Here is a 22446-nt window from a genome sequence, read left to right as displayed (position 1 = left end):
CCACTTGGGTTTGTGTCACCTTTCATTCTGCTGGGAAAGTAGATCTTGCAACAAATGTGTCGAGATAAACTCAGCTTAGATGATAACTTACCTGACAGACTTCGACCTCAGTGGGAGTCTTGGTTGCGTGACCTGGGAAACCTTGCAGACATAAAGGTTCACAGATGCTACATTCCTTCGAACTTCAAGGCACAGCACTACAAACTTCATCATTTTTCTGATGCAAATGCATCTGGATATGGAATGTGCACTTACCTCAGAGCAGTAAGCACAACTGGTGAAGTCCACTGCTCATTGGTGATGGGAAGCTCAAGAGTTCCACCAACCAAAGTCACAACTATACCTCGGCTTGAGTTGTCGGCGGCCGTTGTTGCTGTGCGCACTGGTGACATGCTGAAAAAGGAATTGGAAATGGAAATTTCAGAAGAAAGGTATTGGACTGACTCGAAGGTGGTACTCGGATACCTCAGCAATGAAGCCAGAAGATTTCATGTGTTTGTTGCAAACCGTGAAATTAAGGTGGGAGAGTTATCAACCAGTGACCTGGAGGTTAAGAAGGTTCAAGTCCACAAGATACAAGTGGAGGAACAAAGGTCCTTGTTAGATCGCCTACACAAGTTTTCCAACTGGTTGAGAATGATTAAGGCAATTGCTAGACTCAAGCGGTATGTGAAAGGAGCAAAGGATCACAAGAATAGATCACACGACATCAGTAGCCTACAAGAGAGAAAGGAAGCAGAGTTAACAATCATAGAGATGGTTCAAGAAACAGCCTTTGCTCAGCAAATAAAAACCTTGCAACACCATGATGTGATGCAGATGAAAGACAAGGTTAACAAGTTAAACAAGTTATGTCAATTTCTTGATGACCAAGGCATTCTTCGGGTAGGCGGACGCTTAACACATGCAGCTTTGCACCCCAATGTCAAGCATACTGCGATCCTGCCAAGAGGCAGTCACGTGTCGGCATTACTGGTCAAACATTATCACAAGAAGACATACCATCAAGGACGAGGGATCACCATGAATGAACTTTGAGCTAAAAGATTCTGGATTCTTGGATGCAGCAAGATTGTGTCATCTTACATCTATAAATGTGTAAAATGCAGAAGGTTCAGAAGGCGCACAGAGCAGCAGAAGATGGCAGACCTCCCAGAGGATCGGATGGAGACCACACCACCATTCACCTACTGTGGGATGGACTGCTTTGGTCCTTTTTATGTCAAAGAAGGCCGCAAGGAGATAAAGCGTTATGGTTTGCTAATCACTTGCATGTGCTCCAGAGCAGTGCATCTTGAAATGCTTGACGATCTCTCTACAGATTCCCTCATCAACTCCTTACGTGCATTCATAGCCATCAGAGGTACAGTTCACCAGATAAGATGCGATCCAGGCACGAATTTTGTCGGCACTAGAAATGAGTTTATTGGAGCATTTAAGGAAATAGATCAAGCCAAGCTAGGGAAACTGGACTGCGAGTTTCTCATGAACACCCCAGCATCTAGTCACATGGGTGGTGTCTGGGAAAGACAAATTCGCCCCATAAGAAGTGTTCTCATGTCCATTCTGGAACAATCAGCCAAACAACTCGACAGCTCCTCTTTGAGGACATTCCTGCATGAAGTCATGGCAGTGATTAATAGCAGACCATTGACTACTGACCAACTATGTGATCCATCAAACCCAGAACCTTTAACGCCGAATCACATACTAACCATAAAGTCCACAATCATCTCTCCACCTCCAGGAAGGTTTGTGAAAGAAGATCTTTATCTCCATAAGAGATGGTGTCGTGTTCAATTACTTGCCAACACTTTCTGGACAAGGTGGAAAAAGGAGTATTTGTTAAATCTTCAAGGCAGACAGAAGTGGACCAAAGAGCACAGAAATGCTAAGATCAATGATGGTGTCCTCCTGAAGGATGAGATAACTCCACGCAACCAGTAGAAGTTGGCAAGGATCAATGAAGTGTATCCTGGAAAGGATGGAAAAGTGAGGAAGGTGAAATTACTGCTGAGTGATCCAACCCTGGATAGAGCAGGAAAACGTACCTCCAAACCTGTGCACCTGGAAAGACCCATTCAGAAAACAGTCATTCTGATGGAAGCGGAAGAAGATTCTCCACCGCACTCTGCTTAAAGGATAATTCATGATAGTTCATTCAAAAGCCGTTCGTTAGTTCATAGGCAATACTTTATTCTTTAAAATCACAAGTGATTGGTGGGAGTGTGACGGTCTTTTGCATTTGATGTTTGTTAAGCTGTATGTCTGGATTTTGTTCTTTTGCACCCTCTGGTGGTGAACTGTGTAGGGTACAGTTTTGCTGTTTGGGTCTCCTCCTAGACACTTTTTCTTTTGCTAGCGCACATGGTGTCTGCATGCTGCAGTTCACAGTTAGCTCCACACATGGAGAAAATATCGTTCAAAGAGTAGAAATAATTGAGAAAGAAAATGGAGGATAAGGCAATAAGGCCATAAAGGACTATTTAGCACCTCCTAGGTTTGTGTGTTTTAAATGTTTTATTTTCTGTAATTAAGGACTTTTGATTGATTGGCACTAAGTAAAAGAGCACATTTTAATGTGATGTTTTGTTTATTGTTTGTCCGTGAGCAGTTCTTACGGGTTGCCAAGACCAGAATAAACCCTGTTCTATAACTACATCGTGTGTACGTCAATCCTTGGTGCTACAATCAGCATTATTCTTTCTGCTTCAGCCATGGCAGCCTCAGTGCAGCAAGATCTAAATTATTATTTATTTGACTGGCAGAGAGGCAGATTAGCTTCCAATGGTTAATTCATTCCCCTTCTTAATTTTTTAAAAGTTGGCCTGATGTAGTGATGGCCCGCTTGAAGCTGACGCTCCGGAGCGTGTGTCGAAAAAAACAACACACTGGTTCAGAAGCACTGTGTCGAGGCTTGCTTCGTTTGGCAAAAGTCACGTGACCAGTGACGTCCGAAGCTTCATTACGCACGTAACTGCTTCGGTACCTGATTCAAACGGATATAAGGAAGTGAATCATCCACGGGATTCGTGGAGTGTGTTGATGGTGACAGATAGCGACGAGGTGATCATTCCACTGACAGATATGGAGCCAGCGAGGAAGAGAGGACGTTATGGCGTGTGGAAATATTTTGAGTTGATTTTGCTCAATTCATTTTATCTGCCGAAGTGAAAAACTTGAAATGTCCAAAATCATGTTTTCATAATGTAAATATCATTACAGCATATGACTTTAGGAACACTTCCATGTGAATTAAAGCTAATGAAGACTACAAAAATGTATTTGGCACTATACGTACATTACATTGCTACAGTTTAGAAAATCATTTTGTTTATTGTTTTTAGGTGATAGTCTGCAGGACCCAGGAATACCTGCATATCTACCAACTTGCAGTGTGGTTCCTGCACTCCACAGCCTCTTCTGTTCCATGCAAGTGGATTTTCTCCAGGGCAGGAGAAACTATTTCTAAGAAAAGAAACAGACTCAGCCAGCGCACAGTAACACTAATCCTCTTTTTAAATGTAAATAACAAAAGGGCTACCTTACATAGATCATGTTTTTACTTTGCAAGTTCTTGATTAGGGGTGGGTTTTGATTATCGCTTTTCTGATTACAATCCATGCTAAATTGAATAAAGTGATATTGATTCATTACAATCCTGTGTCGATTTGTAAATTAACGTTATTATGCCTGAAACGCCAGCATCTCAGGTTAAACCTCACAACACGTCGTCAAACACCATGCAGCTAAAACAGTAACTGCGAGCAGGTTTACGGATTCTGCATACAAACGTAAACACAGAGCGCGGACCCGACGCGTCAGAGTCAGATTTTGATGTGTCGTCGGGTCCGCGCTGTGTTTGCCTCTTTTTTTTTTTTCCGCTGGCTTCTGCAGCTGCAGGTTTCATAACTCTCTGTTTACATCTCTAATTAAGTCTCACATGTGTCAGCTTTCTTTTAATAGATACGAAATTATGGATATATACTGTTAAATGATCAGAATTGTAATATTTCTGACTGAGGCAAAACTTTCCAGATTCCAATCAAATTGAATCGGATCCTGTATCGAATCAAAAGGATTCTACAAATCAGTGACGATGCAGCCGTACTCAGCCCCCTAAGCATTTTCCCTTTCCAGTTCACAATCAATCCCACCCCTAGGTCAAAAATATGTATAGGAATTGGCCTAATCTAATATTTTGTATGAACCTGTCCAGCTGTCCAGTGATTAAACGACAAGTAGATGGAGGCAGGACTTCACAGCAGGGGCATACTCCATAATGTGCTGTGCATTATCATATGTATATTATATATATTGCTCACTTATTGTATTTACCAACATCAAGGAGTTATGAGCAAAGAAAGGCCACACCATAGTGCATGTTTAAATAGGGAAAGTTTATTGATCAAAATGTATTACGCAGATACGCATTACATTTTTTTCAGCCCCCCAATCGAGAAAACAAAACCAATTACATGTTCAAAGCAACGGAACGGTGGCCCAATATCAGAGAGAACTCCACTCTTGAGTGAGCAGTGATAATTGAGCAGTCCGTTTTATTTTGCAGATTCAAGCTGCTCTTCAAAATTTTCACCACCAGATGTCACCGGAGAGGACTGTGTTGAAAAGCTTCGAGTAATGAACCGTTTTTCAATACAAGCTTCAGTGCTTCGGAAAGCTTCATTTGGCCATCACTAGCCTGATGGCACTGCCAGTTTTTTTTCACAAGAGCCGAGCTAAGGTTCGTGGTGGCCTTGTAGTAACCAGAGATAGAGAACGTGTGAGGGCACCCGCGCTATTACTTCTGTTTCCATGGTAACAGCTGCTTGGTTGCTTTAGGAGCCAGGTTTCCCTAGGAGATGAAGCTGGTGTGTGTTTGTGCATTCGTTAGTGTGTGTATGTGTGCACATGTCCGTGCATGTGTGTGAAAAAGGCGTTTTTGCCAAGGCCGTCTGTGCAACCCGCAGAGGCCCTGATTTCAGCCCCGAAGGGCTGGATAGAAAATAGGTGTGGTCTGGTGTAACGCCACTGATGTGAAACGCTCTTCCTTCCCTTATAAAGGCATAAAGACTATACAGGAGCTCCTCCCACTCAGCAGAGGGGAGGACAGGCAGGGAGCGTCTCTCAGACCACAGTTGGGGTGGATTTTATGTCACTGATAATTCAGACTCCTTATCATTATCATCATCATCGTTTATTTATATAGCACTTTAAAAACACACAAGGCTGACCAAAGTGACTCCTTAGTGTAATGAAACAAGGACAAAGATGTTGCATTAAATGATATCTACTTTTAACAGATTCTCAAGTGCTTATCTTTTTTAGAATCACAAATGTCTCATTACAGTTTTACAGATTGTACATTTTGCTTACACTTTCTGAATCGTAGTTTAGATATTGATTGGAGAACAAGTTGGGCTGTGCAGTAAAGGATTCCTGATGCAATCATATCAGTAACATGTGCAAATGATATGGGATCCAAAGTAACATTTATGTGTTTTACTCTGGCCTGTAGTGCCATTTATCTGTCTATATTGTTTGCGCGTGGGTGCACCAGTTTTGGAGCTTTTGGCTGCAGAGTAACCAGGTCATGATTTCTGGAAAGAAATACTGATACTTAGTTTTTGTGACTTTTTTGGCTCCTTAAGCACCACAAGTTCTGTTATATTCAAGAGATGGCTGACATGTCTGCTCCCCAAATTGCTCACATTGGGCAACTCACAACACACTCGCAAAACATATATCTAATTTTGTCCTCCAGTTCAGCTGTCTCTTCAAACTCTAACCAGCAGATGCCACCTTAGTCTTCCACATCTTTAAAAAAAACAGTGTTTTTACACTTTTGTGTGTTTGTTTGTTTGTTTTTACACACACACACGTGTAAATGTGTGTGTGAATGGGTGCATGACTGGTTGTGTAAAGCGCTTTGGGGTCTTTAGGGACTAGTAAGGCGCTATACAAATACAGGCCATTTACCATTTATCCTCTTCCTTTTGTCTTTTGCAGTATTTGCTGCTCATACAACTTGGGCCTGCACCTTTATGCTGTCCCACTTACTGTGTGTGTGTGTGTGTGTGTGTGTGTGTGTGTGTGTGTGTGTGTGTGTGTGTGTGTGTGCGCGCAACAGAAATTTGCCAAGGGCCAGACTCTGTTGGACATGGTGTGTGGCCATCTGAACCTGCTGGAGAGGGACTACTTTGGCTTGACTTTCCAGGACACAGACAACACCAAGGTCAGACACACAAACACACACCCACCCACACAGATATGCATAGATGGGCACAGCAGGACATCTTACTTGTGCGTTTATTTATTCACTTTTACAGTTTTACATGTGTAACTGAAACTCTGTAATGATCGCCAGATGCAGCTGCAGTTAAATGAAATGCAGACTTCATACACACACACATGCACGTGTACACTGGGTGTTTATTACACACTTTATTTCCTAAAGTTTGAGCTGGTGATTTTTGATAGAAAGACTAACTTTAAATAGAAACCCCCCCATTTCTGGTTTCTCCACAGTCTTCTGCTATTGTCAAGCTATTATACTGAGCTTTAATGTCATTTAATTACATTTTCATTACCACAGTGACCGTTAATTTGGGGGTTTAATTTGGGCTTTTTTGTGGATAGTTTTCAAGTGTTTTTTTTGTGGTTGCTTTTTATGGAGTATTTACTGTTTTGTTTGGGTTTTTGTCACTGACTTCAGAAGAAATGTCAGCCAGTCCTTTAGTCCATTTAACTCCTGCTTCAATGGTTTTTCCAGGTGTTATAAAGCAGTGAACCTCTGGCTGCCCTTTTAACTTTGCTTAACCACTTACAGCCTGAAAGTGGCACACATGGCCTTTAATATTTTAGAATGTGATTAGATAGTATGGCCTTTGAAAAATAGTGCAGAGGGTCTGCAGTCCACCATGAAAGCTCTAGTGGCATTAAGCAGACAGAACTGAATTCAACTGGCATTTATCAGCCTTAATATTAATGCTTTCTGTGTTTATAGAAGCCTTCATCGAGTTTCATGAATACAGTTGAATCCAACAAGGGAACAGAGTTATAAAAGGGAGAGCAATCAGCGAGGTCCAGTTCTTTAAAGGGCTCTTAAACATGAATATGGAGATGGAATTTCTCAAAGGGGATTGTCTCTTTCTTTCTTTCTTTATCAGAATTGGCTGGATCCCTCTAAAGAGATTAAGAAGCAAATCCGGAGTAAGTGCAGCAGATGCACACATACTGTACACACATGCACACATATGCACACACATGCACACGCACACACAGTCGAACAAGTCCGCGCAAAAAACAGCAGAGGCACAGAAATCCTTCACTAAACAACCTTTGCTGGGGCTTCGTCCACAGTTGGTCCCTGGAATTTCGGGTTTGCTGTCAAGTTCTACCCTCCAGACCCATCTGTGCTCATTGAAGACATTACCAGGTAGGTCTGACTGCTTCTGTTAAGCTTGCTTGTCAAATCAACCATCAACTATATCAACCACTGCACTCAAAAAATAGTGTTCTCGTCATTGTTAACTTCTCTTGAACCTTTGACCTAAATTGTTTAATAGGACTATAGTAGCCTGCTATCAAAGAATTGAGGCTGAGACTCATTACAGTACTCGATTCCTTCAGATGTTCCAGTTAGGCTGACACTTAGATCTTGAAGAGAAGTATTACCAGCATCTCTGCCTCTGTTTTTTTTAGGTACTATTTGTGCCTGCAGCTGAGGGATGACATCCTGTCTGGTCGTCTCCCATGCTCATTTGTCACGCACGCCCTTCTGGGCTCCTACACAGTCCAGGCGGAACTGGGAGACTATGAGCCCGAGGAACATGGTCCAGACTACGTCAGCGATTTCCACTTTGCCCCCAACCAGACGCGCGAGCTTGAGGAGAGAGTGATGGAACTACACCATAACTACAGGTCATAGAAAATATGACTTCATTAGTAAACTCAATGCTCTTGTTTGCGATCTGAGGAATTAATATGAATAATAAGAAGTGAAGGATCGGTTGTGGCATTTGCACTGTAGGGGAATGAGTCCAGCAGAAGCAGAGATGAACTTTCTAGAAAATGCCAAGAAGCTCTCGATGTATGGAGTTGACCTGCACCACGCTAAGGTACAGGGATGCTCTCTTTATTGTTTCTCAGTCTTTTTTTATCTGTCAGTACCTCTTCTTCTGGCTCTTTGATACTCTGTGAATTTGTTTAATAGGATTCAGAGGGAATCGACATAATGCTCGGTGTCAGTGCCAACGGTCTGCTCATCTACCGTGACCGCCTCAGGATCAATCGGTTCGCCTGGCCAAAAATCCTGAAAATCTCCTATAAGAGAAGCAACTTTTACATCAAGATCCGCCCTGGAGAGGTTAATAAAAAACGTTTTGTTATCTGTTCTTTAGTATTTTGCTTGGAAGAGCTGGAGTTCACAAGTACTGCATGCACAACCCCACCAGAGCAGCTCCTTGTCACTTTGCCAGAACTGAGGCGAGTGAAATAAAGAGTCGTTTGGTAAAGAGCTAGCTTCACATTTCTATTTCATGGTTTCACAGTTGTTAAAATTATATCACCGCCTCTCTTGACTCGTCCAAAGCAGCGCAAATAGTCATTTCATGGTTTGATAAAAGTGTTACTTCTGAGATGTATCTTGCTGCACACCATGTGACAACTGCAGAGAGTATTTTATCAGGCATTATTTATAGACTTTAGAGATGCCGTTCTTAAAGATTTGGCTGATAGGTCATGTTTTTATTCTTGTCCTTCTCTCTTTCTCGACTTTCGAGTGTGATTAGCCAGTCGGGAGGATTTGCATTTTCATAAAGGATTTTACTTACAAGTGTAGCAGTCACGTTATGCTCGCTCTGGTTTTTCAACTCCCTAAAGTTATTATGATTTCCCTTCATTCTTTGGCCTTGAGGGTATCTGCAGTGCTTTATATCCACAGTTAAACTGACTTTGACATCTTCATAGTGAATACCAAGTCCATTCTGTGCATACACTTTGTTCTGCAGATGTATCCTCTTAAGTCAGCTGTCACTTTAAATTTGCCTGGAGGGTCATCATTGTGGTTTAAAACCACTTTTATTCTTATCTGTCCCCATAGTGTTTTTGTGTGGAACTAAAGTGCTTCCTTTTGTGAATGGACTCCTCCCAATGTTTAAGGACCTGTTATATTGCTAATAACCTATTGATCTGAAAGCATTTTCCTCCCTGTTCACACAACTGAATGTCTGATGGACTGAGTGCATGAACAACTAATTTATAGGTTGGTTAGAGATGGAAAATCTACCCGTCATGGTAGCAGGAGACACAAGGCGAGTAAACAGAAAACACTGATTTTTCCATTGCTGCAGAGTAAACACATTTCACCCTGCCGCCCTCCCTCCATCTTCCACTTCACTTGCTTCCCTCACTCTCTTTTTCTTCTTCACCTCCCCGCCGCCTCCTCCTTTCACCACCTCCACTCATGTCCCTCATCACTCAGTATGAACAGTTTGAGAGCACCATAGGCTTCAAGCTGCCCAACCATCGGGCCTCGAAGCGATTGTGGAAGGTCTGCATTGAGCACCACACCTTCTTCAGGTAGGCCTTAATGCTCACAGATACAAACAGCACGTTTTCTGCACTGTGCTCACTCTGACCTGCATGAACCTTGGCACAGTAGACCTAGAGTATCCCTAAAGTGTTGATTTTCTAACTATTGATTGTAACAGTTTTCTTAAAGAGTCTGTAGATGAGTGATAAAAAAAATGCTCTCAAAAGAGTTTGGAAAATTTCTTTGATGGTTTGGAGGTAGGAAGAAGAAAACAAGTCTTGCAGCAAATACATCAAAATGAATCATAGGAAAGTAATTTGATATAGGTCATACAGTGTGAACACGGACCTTATTTGTAGGATTTGTACTGAAAAATTGGATATTTTTAAGGGTTTACACTGATTTTTTAAAACTTTGTTAGTTCCTAGAGTCAGCAAATATATGATAGAAGAGAGAGCTTTCTTGTCTGCATGGTACAGTTGTGGTCATAATTTTAAATGCACTCATGATGGGCATTAATTTCATGGTAATTTTGACCTTTTAATGAACTGTTCTTTTTTCAAGAACAGCATATATCTTAAATGAATAAAATGAAATAAAAAAAAAAAACCAAGTATTTGGTTCCCAGGTTTACATTTATTTTAGATTTTCTCTAATCCAGATAGGATTAAAAGTATACATGCAGGCTCAAATATATAGATAATTGGTTAAATGTCTCTTAGCAAGCAGCACCTAAACCAGATGCTTTTGGTAGCCATCAACATCTTCTTGTATAACTCTGGCGGAATACTGAGCACTGTTCATGGCAGAACTGGTAGAGTTCATTTACACTGGTTGGTGTCCAGGCACACACACACACACACACACACACACACACACACACACACACCACACACACCACACACACACACACACAGAGCGAGAGTAGTAAACAACTTTATAATATGGTTGTGGTCAGTGCATTGGAAAGGGGATTCCAGAGGTTTAATGTTAGCCTACTTTATCAGTTCCAAAACTAGTTTGGGATCATTTTCTTGTTTTTTCCAAGTTTTGATCATCTAGCTGTTGAGATTAAGTTGAAAACTTTGGAGGTAATCCTCCTCCTTCATTTTTGACATTCACTTTGTACCACATACCATTACCACTGGTGGCAAAACAGCCCCAGAGCATGATGCTACTGCCACCATGCTTAACAGCTGGTGCAGTGTTCTCAGATTTGCAAGCCTCACCTTTACTCCTCCAAAGATATGTCTTGTCATTTTGGCCAGATAGTTCAATCCTTGTCTGACCATAAAAAGAAGGCATTTGTCCATGTGGGCAGCTGCAAATTTCTGTTGAGTTTTTGTTGTCAATTTAGGAGCTGGAGCGTCTCTCTTTGTCACCACCCTCTCAGTCCATAGAGATGAAAAACTGTGGACAGTGATGGTGGCGTTACAGTGGTATCCAGTTCATGGCAAGCTTGAGCTTTGGTAGTTTCTGAACATCCTAACCAATTTCCTCTCATCTGAGGGTGGCAGTTTGGGTCTTCTTCCAGATCTCGCATGCAAAGTGGGGGACACATCTCAATAACTTGTACGCACGTGCAAGTGTCTAAATGGAAGATCCTGAAATCTGCAATTGTTTAGAAATGGTCCATCATGCTTCTGGAATGGCCTTCATAAAGACCTTACCTCAATCCTATTGATGATTTGTGCACTATGCTTAAAGGCCATGTCTGTGTCAGGAAACCAACCAATTTACGTGAATTCTATCAACTGTGCCAAGGTCAGATATCCAGCCTGGATTATGTCAGAAACTTGTTGATGGCTACCAAAATCATCTGGTTGAGGTACAACTTGCTGAGAAACATTTAATCAAATATTTGTGTGGATTTATGTATACTTTTGAGCCTGTTTGGATTAGATAAAATCCAAAGCAATTTCAGACTTGTGCACCTAATTCTAGGTTTTTAAAATCTGAACTATAAAATAATTGCTGGAAAATTCTATTTTTTTTTACTTTCTGATTTAAAAAAATATGTATCAATTTGCATTGAGTTTCTGCATTAATTTGCATTGCTTTTTTCTACAACCAGTATTTTCTTTTACAATCTATTGCTTAAATTTAGTCTGCAATTTCAGGTTTTTCAGGAAAAAAAAAAGACTGATGACGTAGAGGTCTCAGAAATTCATTAAGATTCATGTAACATTGTAACTCATAATACACTTAGTGTTAAAGGGTTAAAGATGTATCCAGTGCAATCATTCCATCCTAGAAACAGAACACTTTAAAGAAATCACTAGAAAGTCCAAAATTACCACAACAAAAATGCCCATGATAAGTATAGGTAAACTCATCAGACAGGATATGATTAGCTTAGATGAAGAGAAACTGTTATGAGAGTCAAAAGTTATGATTTAAAGACTTTAGACATGCTGTTAATGAAACACAGGTGGGCTTTGATGAAATCATGAAAACTCATGAAAACATACGAATGTTGGGAAAACGGGAAACACAACGAGGTCAGACTGGATGTCAGTCAGACAAACTGATAAAAGACTGAGAGAAGGGCAGGACTAAATAAAGCACAGAGTGCTAATTGGGTAGCAAGACACAGGTGGAGGCAGGAGATTCTTTAGTTAATTCCAGTAAATTTCCAGAGAAATCAATAAATAATGGTTCCGCAAAGCCCTATCGAATATGTGCCACATATATTCATTTTTAAGTGAACTGAACCTTCCTGCAGGTTGGTTTCCCCAGAGCCACCTCCCAAGGGCTTCCTGGTGATTGGCTCCAAGTTCCGCTACAGCGGGCGGACCCAAGCCCAGACCAGACAGGCTAGCGCTCTGATTGACAGGCCCGCTCCACAGTTCGATCGTTCTGTTAGCAAGAGGTACCTGCTGCCTCGAAGCATTGACGGAGGTAAGAACCCAGACTCTTTCACTGTCGGTATGGACATTTGCCGTGAGGCAGTTTGTTCTCTCCACAGAGTAAAAATATTTCAGCAAGAATGTTTGTTGATTTTGTGTTGCAGCCCTCAAAGTGAAAGGGGCCAGACGTTCCTTGTCAAAAACAAGAATTAACATTAGATTTAGATATCATTTTATGCGCAGCGCATTCAAAAGCTTAACCTAAAAACTCCTGGTGTTTTATGGTTACCCTCCACTTGCTTTCAACCAGCCTCGGCTCTTGGTGACAGTATGGACCAGCTGTCCCAACGAAGCTCCAGTGAGCGCACACAGTTCATGTCTAGAGAAGATCTGGACCAAGAGGGCAGCCTAGACCTGGACCACGATCAATATCATTATCAAGACCAAGATCAGGACCACTACACAGATCAGGAAGACGATCAGAAGCCGACACTGGGTGCCAATATCTCACCACCGACCAAGACTTTGGAGCTGAAGGTACCAGATGAGAGGACAGACTTGAAATGCACAGAAATCCGACTTCATTCATGCTCTGATTTTCATAGTTCAAAGCTGTACAAACAAATTACATGTCATTGTTAAGAAGAAGAGAGTTTCTATTTAGCCACAACCGATCAATCAGCAGTGCAAATGAAATCAACACATCTGTTAAATAGGATGCTGTAAATGTAAAAGCTACATCGCAGTTTTGAGGACACTGCAGAGAAATAAACAAAAAGAAATTAATCTGATTCATTGGGAAAGGTAAACAGCACACTGTGCATCACAACTGAAAAATATCTCACATTAACTCATCTTCTCTTTCCTCGTTCCTTTTTTATTTAAGAATGTAATCACCTTTCCTATTTTTCTCTCCTTGGCTTAATTAACCTGATTCCCGCTCTTCCGGTTATGAGACTTCTCAGTATGCACCTTCTTTTCTCATCATTTTTCTTAAATCATCTCCTCAAATCTAACTCGACCTCTTTGTAGTACATAAAACGTCTCTAACCGAGCACCCTGCCTTTAACCAGTAACATTCTCTTTGTATCACCGTAAACTTAACAATCTTAGCTAACCTCTTCTTACATTTCTGTCCTGTGCCTTGTGCTTTCCTTCAGGGTGAGGAAGCAGGCTCGCCTGTAGACTCAAAGCCAGAGGTATTTTGGTATTGGACTTTGGTGTCTGTATACGTGCTTTTTTTTGGTCGTTCAAGGTCATGTGCTCGTGCACTGTGTTTGTTAAGCACGACCTGTCTTATGCCTGTGTTGTTTGTCTGTAAAAGAAATGTTATTTCTTTTGATTTCATGGTTTCCAGGATTTCGCTAGGTATAATCCGTGGAAAATGCATGAATTGATTTTCAAGAAAAGACGAGAAATGTTATATATAGATTTAATCAAGCTTTTTGTTTTATTTCGTATTTTCCTGCTGGAAATAGTTGTTTCACTGGAAAGAATGATTAAACTGTAATAAGCATTTTGATGCTAAAAAGAGTAAGACGTCTATTGAAGAACTGACTTATTTTTCTCGACTTGCAGCACAGTTTCACCAGCATGCCTCTGCAACAGTGTCCCCGTATGACATTAGAGGGATTGTTTGTCACCAGCAGGATAAACAGATGGCCTTTAGGCACTGTAGACGATTCAGTGATTCGGTGTTTCCCCACTTTGCAAATCTACCGATCCACCAATTAAACTGCCCCAAAATCTACATCTTTGTTTAATTTAGAAATATATTTATTTAAAAACATCTTTCTCTATGCTCTTATTTGTTTTGTAAAAGTCCTGTGCAGGTAGTTGTGGTGCTGTTTTCTTGACTACTGCAGGAAATATTGGCATCACATTAGTGGCTTAATGGACTCTTTGTTTGTGGTTTTGTAATGCCTTCCCATCAAATCTTTGGATCAAGAAGTATGGGAATAATCCTCCTCCAAACCCTTAAGTTCAGTCAATAAATGTCTTCATTAATTACCAGTTGGCTGACACTGAAATGGATTGTCCCTCTCTTCTTGGCAGAACATTAAGTGGCTTAACAATCACAGTCCAAAGCCTCAGTGGTGTCAACTGTTTCTGTTTGTCAGTCTGGCTGCCTGCCTTTTTTGACTCACCTGCAGCATTTTACCTCTTTGTCTCTGCACGCATCTGCTCTCTTTCCCCACCTCCACCCCCCCAAACTCCTAACCCTTCCGCTTTGCTCGAAAAAAAACCTTTCACTTCATGTCGCTTGCCCCACCTCATCTGTCGGACAAGGAACTGGTCACCCTTCGGCCTAAACAGGAGGTACAGCTTGTCATCTCTTTTTGGCATGAGACGTGTGTGACTCTCATCAGGTGTTCAGTGTTTGTTTGTTTTGTTTTTTGTATTCATAACTGTACCACTCGCAGTTTGAAAACAGGAGTCAGCAGTGGAGCTCCTGAAAACAGATATATGTTCCTACAGAGCACATAATCTTTTATGCGCTTTGTACATTTTCTGGTCATATCTAAAGCCTTTATTGGCCATCCACGTGGTACAGTTTTTACTTCATAAAGAAAACAATCCGTCATGCTACCTACCTGATCAGACAGAGCTTGGTTACGATTGTTCATTTTCCAGTTAAATCCAAATCGACTTCATTGTGCTGTGAACCAGAAATAGACTTAGAAGCTTTCTATTTATGCTGTCTTTTTTTTTTTTCTGTTTTTCCTTTCACTGTGTGAGTAGCAGTTCTTGGACAAACCAGAAGACGTTATACAAAAGCACCAGGCCAGCATCAACGAGCTGAAGAGGGCTTTGAGGCAGCCTAACAGCAAAATGGCCCAGAGAGAGAAACGCATCTCTTCAGCTACTCCTCCTGGAGGGACTCCGGAGCGGAAACCAGTAAGAATGACATTCTATTTCCAAGTTATGGCACATACTATCATTGTTGAAATATATATATTACCATTTTCTAAACAGGTTGTATTGGTCCTAGGCCAACATATATATATATCTTCACAGAGTATGCCAAAATTTGGATTCCATTAAACCAATTCACAGAAAAAAAAAACCTAAAAATGCTTTAAAATTTACACATACCCCCCAGTTGTTTTTCTTTGGGATTTTTTTTTTTTTGTGTGTGTGTGTGTGTTTTTTTTTTTTTTTTTACAATTCTTCTTTACAATAGCAATGTGGGGTAACAGTAATGAATGGAAGAGCCGTTTATCTAGTTAGGCTAATGAAACTGTCTACTCTATGTTAACATAGGCGACCACTGACGCCAAATTGATTGACAAGCAGGATGCTTATGAAGGAACACTGGACTCTTACTCTTACGTGGAAAAGAGTAAGACCTCTTCAGAGGGTAGAGACACATTTGCAGTGACATCTTGGACTGAAGCGAATATGAACAATTGCCAGACACGCCCAGACTCTGGAAGAAGTCGACATGGAACATCTCCAAAGCGGGAAACTGAGTTTATTGCAGCAGGACTAAGAGATATGAACCCCATGGCTGGTACAGTAGCAGCTAATGGGCATCATGAATCTGTTCAAATTCGGAGAGCCATTCAGGAAAATGGATATGAGTCTCCACCTGAGAAACAGGCAAGAGAACTGAAGAAGGATTTAAGACATGGCCACTTTGAGCATCGAGAGAGGCCCAAGAACTTTGAAACTCCAGTGGCTTGGGATTCTGTCCCAAAGGGCAGTGCTTCAAGACACAGTGAGGCTTGGAAAATAAAAGACCCAAGCCCTGTGGGAGAAAAGGATTGCAACAAAACGGGGAACTCACACACAGAAGTAACAAAAATAGTTCCTCTCAAGCCGCAGAGATCAAAGAAGTCTATAAATAAAGAGAACAAAGATTTAAACCCTCAAACGCACAGCCAGCCTGACAGAGGCGTCTTTGGTGCTGCCGGGGATGTACAGATGACAAAATCTTCCTGTGAGTCAGGAAGGAGACTGGATGATAATGCTGTACCACTGTCTGCCACAGATGTTGTCAAGGAAAACACAATGGACACCAAATACCAGGGTGAATCTACAGCGTTGTATCAGCAGCAAAGTCAAACACATCAGCAGATTAGGAATGAGTTTTTCGGACAACAGGAGCTCAGGGACTGCAGGGACTCTGCAGGCCAGTGGACGAGAGGAGGCGTTGCATTTGAAGAAAATTCTCAAATCACCTCAGAGTTTAGCGCCAAATTTCCAGCAGCTCCCCCACGCACTCTCCCCCTGAAAACACAGTGGTCCCGAGACAGACTGAGCAACATGGACAACAGCCACATCCACCACAGGACGCCCAACCAAGAAACAGCCAAGAGGAAGCAAGCGGTAAACCATCTGCCCCCCTTCCCCCCCCAACCTGTTTGTCAGTCATCGGAAAGTAAAGCATTGCATGAGCTTCAGGCGATGTGGTGCAAATTGTTTTTGCCATCTAAAAACAAACCTTCCAAAAAAAATAAAAAATCACACACACGCATAAACTTCAGAATTCATGTGGCTGTGTATGAGAAAGCAAAAGTTCACGTTCCTTCGCATCGCCTCATTGACCGACTCAGTTCACGTCCATGGCCTAGGGGGCATTTTGCTTTCCCTTCTTCCCCTCCGCAAATCTTGACATCTGCTTGGCCATTTCAGAACGCTGTGGGCCTTTAAGCAAACTTCCCATTGCTTAAGCTTCAGGCGTCCCTTCTATCCCACCTTAACTTGTCACGTTAATACCTGGTCTCTCCTTCCAACACTCAGAGCAAGGGTGACTGCTGTTGCAAGGAGCGCAAGACCTTTTTCCACCATTTTTTTCTTTGAAACCTCTTTTTCTACATAATTTGAATCCTTTGTGTAAATGGCTGAGGAGGCCATTTGAACCAAATGTTCTACCTTGGCACCTCTGCAGCAAAGCAGAAAAATGAAAAAGACGATTAGATGTAATCACTGGCTGCAGAGCTGCCAAACCTCTTCAGGGTTCAGGCTTTCATATGCCGCATTTAAAAATATGAATACCTTTTCCCTGAAAGGGAATTTTGAAAAATCAAACCTTTCAGTGCATGGCATTACCATTGCACTTGCAGTCATTTTTAATGATGTCAGCCTGTGAAATATACCCAGTTTGCATGCTTTTGACTGCAGCTTAAAGGCTTTGGAGTTTGGGGGATCTCTCACATTGTGTGTTTATCGTGCAGGTTTAGGAAAAGCCCCAAAGTTTATGAATGACTTAGACATGTTTGCTTACAGATAAGAACTCAACAGTGCTAAAGCGACATGCTTAATAGCGGTGAAGGAAGAACACTGCAAACTCGGGCTCTCCAGATATCAATTCTTTCATCATGTGCAAAAAGCAGAACTCGACGTCAAAGCAGTTTCAAAGAAAACTTTTTCTAACTTTTATTTTTGGATATGCTTACACACATTAGCTATAGGGAGACGGTATAACTTCTGGCTGCATTTCGGTGAATTCACGCATGCTTTCATATCGTTGTTTGCTCTTTGTTTGTTTGCCTTTTCCATAGGAGACACCTCCCACCCCTGCTATCCATGAGGAGCCTCTCAGTGAAGCTTCAGTGAGTCATCCCTCAGCTCCTCTCATATTTATTATGTAGTCACACCTTGGGAAAAGAGTAAATAAACTACAATTAGATATTTGACAGATTTTATTCAAGCTGCTCTTTGAGGCGTGTTTGTTTTTGTATCCAAAGCGTGGAGATAAACGCACAAAAGCACAGCCCATAAATTCATATTTAATCAAACGGGGAAACTGAATATTTTAAAGTGCCAGCTCGACATCATGCCTAAATCTGATATCTAATATTTTGTGCCGCTGTTAAATGTTCAATAAGCATGTTTCCATGTTTAATTGTGATCAGAGATCAGAGTAGAGAAGCTAATGTATGTACTTTACATGCTGTACATTGTCTAAAAGTGCAGGAGATAAACCACATCGAATTATCATCTGTCTCCTCTATAGAGGGAACCATGGGAGAGGCGCCTGGGCTCCGTATCAGAGGATGATCAGGACCACGAGATCCTGTACTTGAAGGAAACCCACCTGGGCATTGAACGAAAATGTTCCAGCATCACAGTCAGCTCTACATCCAGCCTGGAAGCTGAAGTAGATTTCACCGTCCTCACGGACCTGTACACAGGCATGGAAGAGTTCTCCAGGGGTATGTCGGAGCTGGGAGAGAGGGATCTGTCACCTGATGGGGGTCTGCGCTTTGGCATCGACATGCTCCAGCAGCAACCCTCTGAGCCACCTCCTCCCTTAGTATCGGCTCCTCTGTCCAGAAGAACCAGCAGCAGTCCTCCAGCCAAACAAATCCAGGCTGAAGAAGTCCGACCAGAAGTCAAACGGTCCGATGTCCAGGTAGATCAAAGTTTTCAGATCAGCTGTGTAGAACCACTGAGAAGTGTCTACTTCTTTGGTTTGTTTTGTTTTCACACTGCGCTATTTTTAGGCACCTGAAAATATGCATCTTGGCTCCTTTTTAAATTCAGATGCCAGTGCAGGAAAGAATGGGTGTTAATTTGATCTCAAAGCAAGTAGCATGAAATCATTACTCTACAGTTTTATCTCTCTGCATGTTTGTAACCGGGCACTTGAGAAATAAATAAAGCCAAGCGTGAATGCAATGGAAATAACAGGAAGAAAAGAGCTGAATTCCTCTCCTCCCCAGCACTTTTCCCATAACACCAACCACATCCACGCTCTGCGTCTTTCCCAACAAAGTGTGATGACAAGGTAGTTGTGGGTGAATTCATGCAAGTTTATTCACAAGGCTGGGGTTTGCCTGTGCAGTGGGTGGTCAGAGGGAATGTAACAAAACAGAAAATTATGGGTTCATGATTTGAGTTGTAAAAAAGCTGGGCGGCTAAAAGTATTCAAGCTTCTGACACCTCTAATGCACTAAAATCCACAAATGAGCAGATGAAGTGACTGTCATGAAATATGCAGGAAAGGGATGTGCTTTTAGTTTGAAGTTTTAAAGAAGGTAAACGAAAGAAAACCCACTTTGTTCTTTTCCTCGTTTTTTATGTTTAACTTTTTACTAAAGTAAGATATCTCTTAAGCTTCCAAACTTCAGACTCTCAGGTTGTCTTTTGCTTTCTGTTCTGATTAAATTATGTTCCTTTTCGCAAACAGGGGGCTTTCAAGCCTTTTAAAAACCTCCGTTTCTGCACAGAGTCTCAGAACAACACTACGAACTATACACACTCTTAATAATATAAACATTCCTTCTCTTAAGCCTGTAGTTCCCAAAAAACCAAAGAGATCAGTCCCCGTGTCTTCATCAGTGGACCGAGATCAGTCACACAGAGAAGGCAGTCGTGTCTCTGCCGCCGCACCACTGAGCAGGGAGGGCAGCGATATCAGGCCCACGCCAACAGTCAGAAAGACGGACATCAGGACGGAGACTCAACCCAATGGGTCAGAGGTCACCACGACCATCGTGGAGTTCACGGATCAGGTTAACTTCATATTTCACTGCTAAAAATGTACAGAAAGGTAGACCTGTAAAATATCTGGACATAATCCAATCAATCTGTCTGTTTCAGGATCACGGCATCACTGGACTAAGTGAAGTTTCTTACTCTACAAGACAGAGCGTTTCTCCTGTGAGTACAGACAGGGGGACCTCTCCAATTTTAACTCAATCTGCAGCACACTCCTTCTTGTTCTCCAGGGTTCAAACCTACTTACAAAGCCCAAAGACACGAATTCAGGAACACACATCTGACTGAATGTCATAAAATATGGTTCATGTGTCTTTGTAATATTTGCCTCATGCCTCCTCAGGTGCACAAAGGCAGTCTTGGCAGAGAGACATCAGGCTCTCCCATCCTCGTCTCTGAAAATGTTACCTCAGCTACCACTCATGTTACAAAGGTAGAGAAGCTCAAGTAAAACTCACAAAGTGCACATTTAATTTATAATTTAGTGCCGCTCATCTCCTTTAAATGTTAAGGCTGTTAAAAGAAAAGCTGTTGTCTGTATGCTGCAGACAGTGAAAGGAGGATACTCAGAGACCAGGATCGAGAAGAGGATCATAATCACAGGAGACGATGATGTAGACCAGGAACAGGTGAGCAGAAATTGACAAATGAGCTTTGTTACCTTGGCACCCCAGTACGGTTCAGTCTTTATATTAAAGTGGTGTGATTAGCTCGCCTGAGAACAGTGCAAGAGACTAATCAATTTGTACATGACTGAAGCAGAGGAGTAGCTAACTTCCTGGCTACGTTTTCATAGTGTATGCATCCCTCATTGTTCATCAGCTATAAAAGCTTTTTGGTTAAAGACGGGCCCTTCTGAGTTGCTAGACAGTTTTTAAGTGTGTTTTGTGATTTTATTACAGCAAATCAACTTTTTAGCTGATTTTTATATAAGAACTCACAAAGCCTAAGGCTAAAATGTTAGATTCTTTAAGTGGGCAAATACATTTACTGACTAGATAAAATATAAAATGAGTATTTGGGTATCTAAAGACCAATTTTTAAAATGAATTGTAATTCCAGCTCCCTTTGCGAGCACAAATCAGTATTCAAAGGAGCTTGCAAAGAAAAGCGTCTGGACTGTCCTGACGCTTTTCTTTGCAAGCTCCTTTGACTACGATGACCTGGATTACTGAGAACCTTCACAGACACAAATTGGTATCTGAACCTGTGTTCTGCTTTTGTAAGATACAGAAAAGTTCCATAAGGTACTTGGGTGGAGGGGTTTAAGCAATTCATTTCATTCAGGACACACACTTCACTCTTTCCTTTCAGGCTCTGGCTATTGCCATACAGGAGGCCAAGCAGCAGCATCCAGACATGCAGGTGACTAAGGCAGTTGTTGTCAGGGAAACAGAATCATCCACTGAGGACCGACACGGTGCATCAGAGGTACAGCTGGCATCTTGACGCCATGCAACAATGGATGAGATTTTTACATCCTCTAAACTCTTTTGAGGTTAAGGGATTTAACATCCACGTCTCCTTTCTTTGCTGCAGTCCTGATTTCCTGAGACGAGAGTGCCCCCCTTTGGACAAGAAGCGTCAGTGCCCGACTTGAAATTGCCGCCCACCATCCCAGTCGATTAAGGACTACTGCCTGAGGCACTCTGCCAGAGCCTCTTATACAAGTTCACACACAAACCTGAAACAGGACTCTTCAAACGATTTAATTTGTATTTGAACGTTTCATTATAGAAATCGTCATCATGTTCAACAGAGTGACTTTTTTTTGCAGTCAGGCTTCACAAGTAAGAGAAAAAGAAAAAAAAAACCATTTATTAATTTTACATGGTTGATAACATGCCACAAGAATTCCAAACATGTGGAAAAATTTCAGACATAATTCAAGTAAATTCCCTGCAAAAAATCTCAGGGTCTATATGTTCAAATCACTCGCTTTGGTATTTCTAAACAAAAACAGAGAACACAGGGAATTCATTGGGAAAGGGTTTTATTTAGATATGAGTGGCTTATACTCTCATCATGTAATTCCTGCTGTGTGCTAAAAAAAAAAAAATGTGTTCACATTGTGTCACTGAGTAATAGAATCTAGTACATGTAGCTCCAGTACTGTTAAAGCATCCAGTCAATCGCAGGGTTTAGTGAAAACTGTTTAGTTTTCATAGCTAGTCAAATAAACAAATATCATCCCATCGCACTGAATGATGAAGATGCACTGATTAGAGACGACTGCGGTCCTCTGGAGGCGTTTATTCGAGTATTTAGCGAGGACCAGTGTTAGCTATCTAGTAATATTTGACTTCCTTTAAACATATCTCACCTCGACGTGTGGGTGGTAAGTATGCATATCTGCATTTATGTCTTGACATTAGGAGGTGTTGATACACAGTGTACCTGTTGTATTTATTCAAACAGTGGCAATGTAGTTTCTGAGCATGCTGATGTTTCAGAATGAGCCCAGTCTCTCTCCTCTCCCAGCCTTTAGATACGCGCTCAGAACTCACCTGGATTTAAATCCTCATTGGCCGTTGTGTGTGTAGTAAGTAAGTAAGTACATAGAGTAGGCTTACATTCCTTGTTCAAGTCACAGAACGGGCTCCTGCATCAGTA

General features: G+C 41.6%; 1 protein-coding gene across 1 annotated transcript in view; it reads left to right on the top strand.

Annotated features, from left to right (window-relative positions):
* The window catches only part of LOC146610422 (band 4.1-like protein 1), a 32465-nt gene extending 11183 nt beyond the window's left edge, over positions 1-21282 (top strand). The window contains exons 3-22 of the mRNA XM_085344979.1: positions 6131-6235; positions 7170-7212; positions 7363-7438; positions 7705-7923; positions 8033-8120; positions 8216-8368; positions 9485-9582; positions 12261-12436; positions 12695-12921; positions 13545-13583; positions 14674-14703; positions 15127-15282; positions 15649-16716; positions 17892-17942; positions 18347-18745; positions 19626-19847; positions 19936-19995; positions 20177-20266; positions 20382-20462; positions 21148-21282. Of these exons, the coding sequence (XP_085201105.1) occupies positions 6131-6235; positions 7170-7212; positions 7363-7438; positions 7705-7923; positions 8033-8120; positions 8216-8368; positions 9485-9582; positions 12261-12436; positions 12695-12921; positions 13545-13583; positions 14674-14703; positions 15127-15282; positions 15649-16716; positions 17892-17942; positions 18347-18745; positions 19626-19847; positions 19936-19995; positions 20177-20266; positions 20382-20462; positions 21148-21282 (3516 nt within the window). The remainder of the gene's footprint in view (positions 1-6130; positions 6236-7169; positions 7213-7362; positions 7439-7704; positions 7924-8032; positions 8121-8215; positions 8369-9484; positions 9583-12260; positions 12437-12694; positions 12922-13544; positions 13584-14673; positions 14704-15126; positions 15283-15648; positions 16717-17891; positions 17943-18346; positions 18746-19625; positions 19848-19935; positions 19996-20176; positions 20267-20381; positions 20463-21147) is intronic.
* Positions 21283-22446: the final 1164 nt, after the last annotated feature.

This window comes from Diplotaxodon limnothrissa, linkage group LG20 (genome assembly GCF_057381915.1).
Source record: "Diplotaxodon limnothrissa isolate DT_005_m linkage group LG20, D_limnothrissa_male_GT1.1, whole genome shotgun sequence".
Classification (NCBI taxonomy): domain Eukaryota; kingdom Metazoa; phylum Chordata; class Actinopteri; order Cichliformes; family Cichlidae; genus Diplotaxodon; species Diplotaxodon limnothrissa.
The sequence above is the reverse complement of the archived record's forward strand: the minus strand, read 5'-3'. Positions and strand labels throughout refer to the sequence as shown.